General features: G+C 47.4%; 1 protein-coding gene across 4 annotated transcripts in view; it reads right to left on the bottom strand.

The window, feature by feature from the left end:
* The window catches only part of INSR (insulin receptor), a 142715-nt gene that overhangs the window by 44168 nt on the left and 85924 nt on the right, over positions 1-12623 (bottom strand). For all 4 annotated transcript variants that reach the window (XM_021083940.1, XM_021083942.1, XM_021083941.1 and 1 more), the window contains exons 4-7: positions 4910-5058; positions 3889-4033; positions 2249-2463; positions 686-812 (exon numbers count right to left, since the gene is read on the bottom strand). In XM_021083940.1, the coding sequence (XP_020939599.1) occupies positions 686-812; positions 2249-2463; positions 3889-4033; positions 4910-5058 (636 nt within the window). The remainder of the gene's footprint in view (positions 1-685; positions 813-2248; positions 2464-3888; positions 4034-4909; positions 5059-12623) is intronic.

Genomic DNA, 12623 nt, shown 5'->3' with positions numbered 1-12623 from the left:
AGCTTGGATCCTGCGTTGCTGTGGCTGTGGCGTAGGCTGGCCGCTGTAGCTGTGATTTGACCCCTAGCCTGGGAACTTCCATATGCTGCAGGTGTGCCCTAAAAATAAAAAAAAATAATAAAAATAAAATAAAATTTCAGCACTGTTGTATATTCAGCAGGACTAGGTGTTACTCAGAGGGGACAGAGTTTCAATGTGGGATGGTGAATCAATTCTGGACGGTGAGGACAGTGGCACAGCATCACGAATGTACTTAATGCCACTGAGCTGTGCACGTGAACAGAGCTGACATGGTCAATTTTATGTGATTTGTTTTATCACAATTCTTTAAAGGTTGGGGAAAAAAATACAGAATAGATTTTTTTAAAAAATCAACTTTGAAACACCAAGTGGACAGAGTGGCTTTTGGTTGAGGATGTCTGGCAAGCTGTCTAGAGCAGAACCAACATGGCATATTGCTCTAGGAAACTGCCCGATCTGGACCTCCAGAGGAAATCTGCCTGCTTCTATTCCTGGCTTTCCACAAAAGGAATGTTACTGACATCGTTCACCATCCACTGGGTGAGATCCCCCCAAAGGAACCTCCGATATTTATTCCGAGAGTAAGAAGGAGACAGAGAGGAACTCCATAGGGGAACTTCTGAGCACACAGGCACCCAACACACCTCTTTCCTCTCCTACTTACGCCTCTTTGTAGAAGAGCATGAACCCCAGGAGGTCTCGGAAGTCGGGGGGCCAATACGGCTCCCACTTCAGCAAGATCTTGTCATAAGATGTCCGAATGTAAGAAAATTTAAGTAACTCATTTTCACCTAGAAATATTAAAAAACAAAGCAAAAAAACACACCCAATATCAGAATGGAATAATTTGCTTCAGCCCAAATCAGGAGAGCCTGGACTTCCAGGAATATCTATTGAGGAGTCAGATGGCCACATGCTATTCCCTTGAGAGGTCCCATTTCCACCTGCCTCTCCCAGTGTTCAGAGGCAAGAGTAGGGAGTTCCTGCTGCAGCCTAGGGGGTTAAGGACCTGGCATTGTCTCTGTGGCAGCGGTGTGGCCCAGTGCAGTAGGTTAAAAGAATCCAGCGATGCCGCAGCTGTGGCGTAGGTGGCAGCTGCAGCTCAGATCTGATCCCTGACCCAGGAACTTCCATATGCCTTGAGTGTGGCAAAAAAAAAAAAAAAAAAAAAAAAAAAACAGGCAAAAAAGGACATGCAAGCCAATTACTTGACCAGATGCTCAACTGGAGAACCTCAGTCAGCACCAGCACCAGAAGGACAAATGGCCAACAGTTCCTGGAGAAAGGGACTTTCAAGGGTAACATTTGTCCTGAAACAATTTTGTCTTGTATGGTAACTTTCATGCCTCCAGTACAAATGGACACAAGCCAAGTGGGTTTGGAGAGTGGACGGACCATTATGCCTTAGAGTGACACTTCCTTGGAGAGACGGAGCCTTGGAGAGAATAATTCCCTCTGCCTGGAATATAAGCCCTCCCTTAAGCTCCACCCCAACCCTGGTCTCTCCCTCCCCTGAATACCCACAGCTTGGGCCATGTTGTTCCATAAGGAACAAACTTCCCAGGAAGGTATCATGGAAGCCATGGCACCTCAGTGCTCAGCTATCCCTTCCAGAGAAACCCTGTCTGAGGAGGGCAGTCAGCCAACAGTCTCCAATGGTAGTAACTGCAGAAGCTGCTGAAGCATTTGAGCCCAAGGCTATATAGAAGGCAGGTGAAGAGTTCCCATTGTGGTGCAGCAGAAATGAATCCAACTAGGGGGATTCTGGTTCCATCCCTTGTCTCACACTCAGTGGGTTAAGAATCTGGTGTCTCCATGAGCTATGTATGATATAGGTGGCAGGTGGCAGATGTGGCTCGGATCCTATGTTACGGTGGCTGTGGTGTAGGCCGGCAGCTGCAGCTCTGATTTGACCTCTAGCCTAGGAACTTCCATATGCTGTGGGTGCAGCCCTAAAAAGCAAAAAAAAAAAAAAAAAAAAAAAAAAGCAGGTGCCATTCATTCATTCATTTGATGCTTATGTGGCATCTTCTAGGATGAGGCACTATATTTGGTATTTAGCAAAGAGATCAGATGTATAACAACTGTCCTTAGTATTTCAGAAAGCCTATCACCCACAGAGTTGTTTCAGCTCATTGAGGGGGGAAGTGACACTCCCCCTGGGGCCCCAGTGTGGTGGGGGATGAGGAGGGCAGCCATGTTATCTGATCGGGGCCTGGCCACTTACAGGACGCCTGGTCCCCATTGGTCTTCAGGGCAATATCATTTCTCTCCTGGCGCCCCTTGGTTCCAGAAACTTCCTCCATCTTGTGAATTTCCGACAAGCAGAGTTTGGGATTATAATGGAAGAAGAGTTTCCCCTGAGTGATGGTGAGGTTGTGTTTGCTCCAGTCCCACAGTTGCCTTAGGTTCTGGTTGTCCAAGGCATAGAAAGAATAGTTCCTATGGAAACATACACACATACCGAATCATTCATCACCTGGTCATCTGCAACTCCAAGATGGCAGCACTGTTGCTCAAGCTGGTCTCATTCAGGGCTCCGCCCCCTGTCCTAACCACTCGCTTGACACATACTTGTCGTAATTTGAATGGAGGGTAGGAGGGACAGGGGAAGTGAAGGAAGTCTTCATGGCCTTCACGGGAAGATATCTGAGCTTTGTCTTGGTGGGAAGGAAGGTAGGACTGTGATGGTTTGCAATATGGGTTTGGCAAAGGGGAAAACCTGAAGACACTTGAACTGGGCCCAGGGGAAGAAGAGAGTAGCCTTCTCTGGCCAAGAGAGGCCGGGCAAGGCTGAAGAGCTGCAATGGGCCAAACCCTCTAGTATACTGCATGCCAGACCAAGACCAAGGACACGTGACCTTTCACCGTGGGGGTGGGAAGGGGAGGTAACCACTGAAGGTTTTATAACTCAGTAAGTCAATTCAACTTGTGCCTTAGAACTATTAGTGGGCCACCAGCACATGATGAACGGGAAAAGGGCTGTGTCTAGACCTGTGTTATCCAATACAGAAACCACTAGCCACTTCTAGTTTGGGCACCTGAAATGTGACCATTCAGAACTGTACCAGAAATACAAAGACTTGGCATGCCAAAGAAAAAAATGTAAAAAACCTTTATACTTTTTTTTTTACTATTAAGTCCATGTCAAAATAACATTTTAGATGTAATGGGTTCAGTAAAATGCATTATGAAAATTCCTTTCACCTATCTCTTTTAAAGTTTTTTAGATGTGGCTACTAGAAAATTGAAAGTCTCGGAGTTCCCGTCGTGGCGCAGTGGTTAACGAATCCGACTAGGAACCATGAGGTTGCGGGTTTGGTCCCTGCCCTTGCTCAGTGGGTTAACGATCCGGCGTTGCCGTGAGCTGTGGTGTAGGTTGCAGACACGGCTTGGATCCCAAGTTGCTGTGGCTCTGGCATAGGCCGGTGGCTACAGCTCCGATTCAACCCATAGCCTGGGAACCTCCATATGCCGCGGGATCGGCCCAAGAAATAGCAACAACAACAACAACTAAAAACAAAAAGACAAAAAAAAAAAAAAGAAAAGAAAAGAAAATTGAAAGTCTCTACAACTTGCATTATGTTTCTGTCGAACAGCAAAGAGGTCTTGCAACAATCTAAATAAAAGGTCTGAGCCAAAAAAAAAAAAAAAAAGGCAGCTTTATGGCTAAATAATATGTACATATTATTAAATAAATATGAAATTCATTTATTACTAGATAAATATATATACACCACATTTTCTATACCCATGCACCCACTGAAGGACACTTAGTTTCTTTCCATATCTTGGCAAAAATCCCTTGGTTTTTCTAACTCACAGACTTCCTAGTGAGGCCACAGATAGAGCATCAGGCCCACATACCCAATTTCCAACGTCTCCCCTCGGATCAGACGCAACTTCCGGAAGAAGGAAAGTGACACGAGGGCATAGGATCGGCGGATTTTCAGGTACCCTGAAATCTCCTCAATGAGTCCAAGGTTGGCCTCTAGTTCGGCTGCCAGGTTGTCTAAGGAAAGGAGAGAGGACCCAGTGCGTTTCTACCAAAATATTTTACCTTTCCCATAATTCCCCACAGTGAAGAGTTAACCTCCCAGCTGAAAATGATTTTGACACGTTCTGCTCAAAATACACCTAAGAGGCAGAGTTGAGTAGTTATGATGGAGACCGGGCTGCCTGCAAAGCTGATTGTATTTCTCATAAGGCCCTTCTGAAGAAAAACTTGCTGACCCTTGATCCTTCTGTCACCCTGCTTTGCTTTTCTTTCTGAGCCTGGACCCCTGCCTGGGTTTACATTATATGTTAATTTGTTTATTTGCAAAATCCACCACAAACAAAGTTTGCCTCCTTAGCCACGAGTATTCAATAAATGTTCCCAGAATAAACAACCAGAGGAATGCCTTTTAGCCTGTGGCGGAATTTCTGGAAACAAGGCCCTCAGACCTGCAAGAGGGTGCATTGCCTGCCTGTTACAAATTCAAATTCCTGGAGTTCCCACCGTGATGCAACAAGATCAGCAGGGTCTCTGGAGCACCAGGACTCAGATTCGATCTCCAGCCGGGCACAGTGGGTTAAAGGATCCAGCATTGTCACAGCTGTGGTGTAGGTCATAACTGGGGCTCAGATCTGGCCCCTGGCCTGGGAACTCCATATGCCACGGGGTGGCCAAAAAAGAAAAAAAAAAAGCAAATTCCTGATGTGCCAGCTCCCAGCTTGGAAAGATCAGAGGAGGTGGAGGGGTGGGGGGTGAGCAGACTGAGCTGTGAACTTCAGGTTTGGAAGCAAACTCCGTGCGTGACTCCACTTGTGGGTATTAAGGCTGTTCTCCTTCTCTGCTCCCTGGGATCGTGGCAGGTGCCCCCCACCCCCACCCAAGAGCACTCACTGCCTCCTCGAATGTTGATGATTAGGCTCCCGTTGATAATGGTGCAGCCTCGGAGCTCCTGGGCGGATGTCACTGAGTCGATGGTCTTCTCGCCTTCCAGGAGGTGACACACTTTGGGACAGGGGCCTAGGCACGGAGTGCACATCAAGCTGCAGAAGGAGTGGAGAGAGAGAGAGGTCAGGGCACCCAGGAGCGCTCTCTCTCTCTCTCTCACACACACACACACACACAGACACACACACACACAGAGCAGAGAATGTGCTGCACAGGGTCCCAAGTGGCCATAAGTCAGGGTGCTTCAACCACAGCACTGTTGACATTTGGGCAGGAGAATTCTCCCTTAGGTGGGGAGCTGTCCTGCCCATTAGCGATTTCGAGCAGCATCCCTGGGCTCCGCAAGCTCCTTGCCAGCAGCACCTGCCACCCAAGGCAGGACAGTCAAAAACATCTCCAAACATTGTCTCCTGGTGGGGTGGGGAGGGGCAAATGACCCCCAGGTCATGATAGGTTATGGCATTTCTTGTGGTGGCAGGTCTCTAGCTTCACCCTGAAGTCAGGGAACTCATGCCTTTACCTCAAAATGATAGGGCTCCTGCCTAACCCCCACAGTGATCCACTCTGCATCCTGTGGAGAATCACTTTCTACCCCATAGACATGAAATCAACCTTCCCCCCTTCCCTGTTTGCCCATTTCCATTCCCCTCTGACCTTAAAAGAACTTAATTATAGGAATGTGATCCACAGGCAGTTTGACCCGACTTACACTCTCCTAAATGCACATCATGCCTTGCCCAACCTGTGGATTCTTTTGCTAGATCAAAAGAGGTACGAATGGGGAGTTCCCATCATGGCTCAGTGGTTAACAAACCCAACTAGGATCCATGAGGATGCAGGTTCGATCCCTGGCCTCGTTCAGTGGGTTAAGGATCCGGCGTTGCCATGAGCTGTGGTGTAGGTTGCAGATACAGCTCAGATCCCACATTGCTGTGGCTGTGGTGTAGGCCGGCAGCTGCAGCTCCAAATCAACCCCTAGCCTGGGAACCTCCACATGCTGTTGGTACAGCCCTAAAAAGCAAAAAAAAAAAAAAAAAAAAAAAGAAGAAGAAGTAAGAATGAAGAGTTAAGCAGTTTAAAAATAACTAGATGTCTACCCCCAAAAGCCCTCTTAGTGATCCTGCAGGCAGATCATGCAGGCAAGATAACATCTGAAGAGAGAGTCAGCCAGTCTACATGCCACGGAGAAAAATGCAGAACCCAACCTCCTGCCTCCATGGTTCACTGAGATTTCCACACCCGACAACCCCCCTTTACAAACTGCCATGGCTGAGCAGAATCTTCAGAGTTGGTCTCTGGACATGAGTCCACCTTCTCCCCAGATTGTCACCTTCCTTTCTACTGAAACTTGCCTCTCGAATTATTGGCTTTTGAGTGGCAAGCAGTTGAACCTGAGTTGGGTAACAGAGGTAGGACTCATAGCATCACCTGGAACCCAAGGGATGCCTGATTACCATGGTGACGGGGATGATGCAGAACTTATGGACGTCACGTAGGACCCATTCTGTCGCTACGTGAAAGTGGCTGAGCTGATGCTGTTGCCCCCCCACACAACACACTGGTGGAACTTGGGCAGCTACTGTGAGATGATGGGGCATTTGCTCTTTTGTGTGGGGCTTGACATGGCCACACAACTATATATGAGACTATACAACCTATGAGCTATAACTACAACCTCACATTTGACAGTGGGTGGCCGGAGGCAGACTGGCTTTGCCTTCTCGCAGCCTAATGTTCTCAAATGTGTAGCCCCAAGGAGTCCTTTGGAAATCAGCCCTCCCCTACACAGGGTCTCTGAGGTCAGTTCTTGACTGGCACAGCCCTCCTAGGTCCAGGCAGGACGCAAAATCCAGGCCAGGCTGAGCAACATCTTCCATCCCCGTGGGAGTCAGAGGTGGGCACAAGTTCATCCAGGGAAGGTTTTGCTAGAACTTCCTGAAAGGAGAAATTGTCCTCCTTCTGGAGTACCTAAGAGGGTATTGCTATACTACTAACATGGGGCAAGGCGTGAGGGAGAGGCTGTCTGAGAACAAAATGACAGAGAGAAAAATAAAGTTTGGGGTGCAAAGAAAATGATCGTGTTCATCCCTTGAGCTCCTGGTACAGCTATACCTGAGGCTCTTTCCTAAACTCTTTGGTTACAATCACCAATAAACTCCTTTAATATTGCTCAAGCCAGTTTGAACTGGGATTCTGGTGCATGAAACCTCAATATTCCCAACTGATACATTCTCAAGGTCTGCGTCCTCCTCTGTGAAAGAGAAACAATAAGAGTACCTGCCTCACAGGGCAGGTGGTGATGAGGACGAAATGATATCCACCACCTAAAGCACTAGGCACAGAGAAAACAAAAATTGTTTGTCTTTGGCTATGATGATCATGTTTTACTAATGATATCATTGATGCTCCTGCTGTTATTTCCACACCCCTGCATATTCTATTCGATTCTTCAGAAAGGTCTTTTATTATTTGGTATAATAAAGAACACATCCGGTCTTTGCCCCAGGTCCTGGCACAGAGCTTCAAAAGCCCTTGGAATTTCCTGAGTGACAGCAGCATCTTTGTTTTGCTAATGAGGTGACTTTGCTTGAGGGGGGAGGGGTTGGAGGGGGTGGGGGGCGCCGCTTGCTTCAGGATGGGGCTGGTCACCAGAAAGACTAGATGTGTGACTGGAGAGTTTCCTCAACCATATGCCCTCCGGAGGAGAGGGGGGCTGGAGTTCAAACCTGTGGCCAGTGGTTCAGGCCATCACATCGATGTAATAAAACCCCAATGAAAACCTTGGACACCACCAACTCAGTCAATTATTCTGGCTGGTGAACCACTGAGGTACTGAAAGGCTGATGTCTGATCCCACGAGGGGATGGGAGCCCTGAGCCTGGAACCCCCAGCCCTCACTCCCTGTGCACTCTTTTTGTTTGTTTTTGTCTTTTTTAGGGCCACTTCTGCAGCATATGAAGATTCCCAAGCTAGGGGTCGAATCAGAGCTGCAGTTGCTGGGTGGGGCCGGGGATCAAACCCGTTTCCTCATGGATACTAGTTGGCTTCGTTACCGCTGAGCCACAACAGGAATTCCTAAAGCTGTCGTCCTAAGGGCCAGGCATGAAGCTTTGGGACAGCCAAGGCATCTATTTCAAAAGACACCCATCTTGAATAAATGTAAAGCCAGCTCTATGTCACAGTCACTAGCAAAACAACCAGATAAGGAATCAGGTGGCCCCCACCCAGGTTTCTTTCAGAAACCCTAGGAAACCTAGATAACCAAACCCTTGATGGACCCCGCTTTTCCCTTCCTGTGCCCTAATTTCTGCTCTTAAGCTCGCCCACCCCCTGTTTATTTTAAGGCTACACCCTGTGGCATGTGGAAGTTCCCAGGCCAGGGGTTGAATTGGAGCTGCAGCTGCAGGTCTACACCACAGCCAGAGCAACGAGGGATCTGAGTCATATCTGCAACCTAGGCTGAAGCTTGTGGTGACACAGGATCCTTAACCCACTGGGCAAGGCCGAGGATGGAACCCACATCATTAACAGAGGCAACACTGACTCCTTAACCTGCTGAGCCACAACGGGAACTCCTTAAGGGTGAATCCATAAAACCCTAGACATCCCACCCCAGGATCCTAATAAAAGCAGCCCCCCATGTGTTCCTCTCTTTCTCTTTCTCTCTCCCTCCCTCCCTCTCTCTCTCTCTCCTTTTCTCCTTCCCTCCCTCTCTGCCTCTCTTCCTCCCTCCCTCCCTTCTCTCCTGTCTCCATCTCCCCAGCACCTCACTATGTGCCTCTCCCGTAACAGATCTTGTTCCTCCAAGTTTCCTGATGGTTCCTTGATAAAGTGCATCCTAGGGTCAGAGTAAGAACAACAAGAGCCGCCCCAGCCATAAATAGGGGCCCTCCTCCTGGAGGAGAAACATCTGCAGACCTCACCACAAGTGCTGTGTGTCCTGGGGAACTCTGCGGGCATCCCTAACCCTGAGACACTTGGACCAACAGAACAGTAGAGTCTTTTTTTTCCCTCAGCCTTATGAGTTGTCCTAGCAAATTCTTGAATCCTGAGGGTTTGTAGGAGCTCCCAAATTTATAGCCAGCCAATCAGAAGTGGGGGTGGCAGGGGCCCCCCCAGATTGTGTCTAGCATTCCCCCAGATTATGTCTGGCATCTGAAGGAAAGCCAGTCTGGTGGAGGACCAAGCCTTTCACTTGCAGGTCTGATGCTAACTCCAGGGAGCTGGTGATGTTGAATTTGACTGCAGGACATCCAGCTGGTGTCAGAGCAGCTGGGATGGAACCTGAAGAGTGACCGAATATTTGAGTTCCTTTGTTGGGTCTACAAATATTCACTGAGCACTAATCATGTGATAGGGGATCCTCTGAACCAGGGGTAAGCAAACTACAGCCCAGTGGGCCAACTCCAGCTGGCCACCTGCTGTAAATAGCGCTATATGGGAACCCAGCCACACCCATGGCTTGCATATCATCCATGGCTACTCTAAGGCCAGAGAAGAATAGCTGCCACAGGGACCATATGGCCCCCAGAACTGAAAATGTTTACTATCTGGCTTTCTGCCAAAGCCAGTTGTAAACTACAGGCACACACGAGTGAACAAACGACCAGCTTTCCCTGTGGGAAATCCACATGTTCTATTCAGTCCTTCCCACCAAGAAGCAGAACCGGCTTCCTCATCCAGTGAATCGGGGCTTGGCCTGATGAATTGCTTTCGCCAATGGGACATTAGCAAATGCGCTACAGCCAAGGCTGAAAAAGTACTTCCACATTAAAGCATGCCCATCCCAGCTACACGTGGAGCAGGGCCCCAGCCACCCATGCAGGATATGAGAGGCTAGCCTGTCCTGTACAGTCAGAGCTGACCCAGCCTGAGCCAGAAAAACTGCCAGTTAACCCACAAAATAATGAGAAGCCCTAAATGGGCATTGTTTTACTAAATGCGGGGTGGTTTGTTACACAGCAAGAGCTAGCTGATATGCTTGTGAAGTGTTTAGTCTTATTGGGGCAAATTAATATGTTGACAATTAAAATATCAGCCAGTTGACAGAGTTTCCATAGTAGCTCAGTGGTAATGAAACCAACTAGTATCCTTGAAGATTCGGGTTCAATCCCTGGCCCTGCTCAGTGGGTTAAAGATCTGGTGTTGCCATGAGCTGTGGTGTAGGTTGCAGACACAGCTCAGATCCCACGTTGCTGTGGCTGTGGTGTAGGCCAGCAGCTGCAGCTCTGATCTGACCCCTAGTCTAGGAACTTCCATGTGCCTCAGGTACAGCCCTAAAAAACAATATATATATCTCAACTAGTGGAGTTCCCGTTGTGGGGGAGAGAGAGAGAAAGAGGGGAACACCTGGGAGTCTGCTTTTATTAGGATCTGAGGGTGGAATGTCTAGGGTTTTATGGGATAACTCTGTAAAGCTTAAGGAGTTCCCATTGTAGTTCAGCGGGTTAAGAACCCAATATTGTCTCTGTGAGGACTCGGGTTCAACTCCTGGCCTCACTCAGTGTATTAAGGATTTGGTGTTGCTGCAAGCTGGGGCATAGGTCACAGCTGCAGCTCCAGTTCAGCCCCTAGCCGGGGAACTTCCATATGCCACAGGTGCAACCATAAAGAGAAGGAAAAAATTATATATATAACATTAGATCTCATATATATAATTATATATATTCATATAATATATATAATTATATATAAAATTATATATATATAATCATGAAATCACAATGTATATATCATGAAAATGAAATGATGAAAATGCCATGAAAAGAGTTCCAATGGGGGGATGTGCCCAAGAGGAGCTGGATGGCAAATTCAAACAGGGTAGTCACTCAGGGAAGGATTCTCAAAGGAAATGACTTTAAGCTGTGACCTGGATGACAAAGAGAAGCCAGCCATGCAAAGATCAAAGGGCAGAGCATGGGGGCGGGGATTGGGATGCTCCACACCCATCCACCCTTAACACACACCCCAAATATCCAATCCTTCTCATGCAAGATCACCCCGTGAGGGAGCACAGTGTGGCCGTAGACAGAGGGCAGGCCTCTTAATGAACGCCTGTGGGTTCCCAGACCTGTGCAGCAAAAACTTCAAGAACTGCTTCCCAGATAAAGCCACAAGAATGGAAGAAAACACATCTGGCCCTCCTTGATAGCAAACCACATTAGAAAACTCAATGGCACTCAAGTCTTTCACACAAGAAAAGAAAAGCTTCAGAAGGGGAAAAGAAATGCAAACCTATAAAGCAAAATTCCGCCACCCCAGGTCACAATCAACACCCTTCACTTTTGTCGTTCACTCAGTCAAGGTCCCAAGCACCACAGGACAAAGTGTCAGTATCCTCGGGCTTCAATCCCTGGGCCACTGCCATCAAAAGAGGTTGCTCTATTTTTCCAACATTACTTATGAGCCGAAAAAAATAGCTTTTACTGCAAGGCGATGTCTTTTTGACTAACTTCTCACCGGAAGATATTCATATCCATGCTTTATTTCCAACAGGAAAAAAAAAAAACAGAAATAAATCAAAAAGAATATGGTCATTTTCCCAAACTTACTGATAAACCGGCCCCCAAAAAAGAAAAAACAGAAAAAAAAAAGCTCTGTCTGGTGTGCCAAGGTGATTTATAGAAGCCTATTTTTGGTCAACAAAGTCACTTGATAGGTTTTATCAAAAATGAACAAAACAAAACACACTGTACTTACAGGTTCACAAACACTCAAAGAGAGGTCCCTAGGACCCGGAATAAAGATTGTTTTCCTTCCCACCCTCCCCACCCAGGGAAATAAAATTTCCCACCAGAACACTCTCGCTTGGCTAATTTTCAAGTCTGAAGAGGAAGATTTTTTTACGTAAGCAGGTCAGCTCAAGGCCCCTCGAGGTGCGTCTGCTTCTGGTTTGTTTTTGTGTCGTTTCGTGGGTTGTTTTCTTTTTCAGACCTCCACACAAAAACCAGGAAACAGATTTTTTAAAACTCGGTTACAGCCCTGAGACACCGGAATAGCTCATCTGAGACGCTAACAGTGTGAATAAAAAGTCTGAGAAGTGCGTAGGAAATCTGACTCACCCCTGGGACCGAAAAATCTGCTCTTTCTCACCCAAATAGTCGGAAATGGCTCCCTTGTACTGTCGTCAAAATGCAGTAAAGCCTTGAGGAAAATCTTAGAATTGAGTCCTTCCTCCTTGCATTCTGAGCTAATCTCAGGACACCTTCCAGCTCCAGCTTGGAGAAAACATTTTTTAAAAATCTGGGAGTTCCCACTTTGACTCAGTGGGTTAAGAACCTCACTCGTATCCATAAGGATGCGGGTTTGATCTCTGGCCTTGCTCAGGGGGTTAAGGATCGAGCGTTGTTGCCACAAGCTGTGACATAGAACACAGATGCCATTTTGATACCACATTGCTGTGGCTGTGGCGAAGGCCGGCAGCTGCAGCTCTGATTAGACCCCCCAGCCCAGGAACTTCCATATGCTGCAGGTGTGGCCATAAAAAAATGGAAAAAAAAATTTTTTTAATTTAAAAATCTGAGTTCTGATTCTTTTTTCTTTCTTTTGTTTTTTGGCTCCCCAGGGGTATATGGAGTTCCCGGGCCAGGGGTTGAATCTGCTACACCACAGGTGTGGCAACGCTGGATCCTAAACCCACTGTGCTGGGCTGGTAATCTCC

This window comes from Sus scrofa, chromosome 2 (assembly GCF_000003025.6).
Source record: "Sus scrofa isolate TJ Tabasco breed Duroc chromosome 2, Sscrofa11.1, whole genome shotgun sequence".
NCBI lineage: Eukaryota > Metazoa > Chordata > Mammalia > Artiodactyla > Suidae > Sus > Sus scrofa.
Note: the sequence above shows the minus strand (reverse complement) of the source record. Positions and strands in the feature narration are given on the sequence as shown.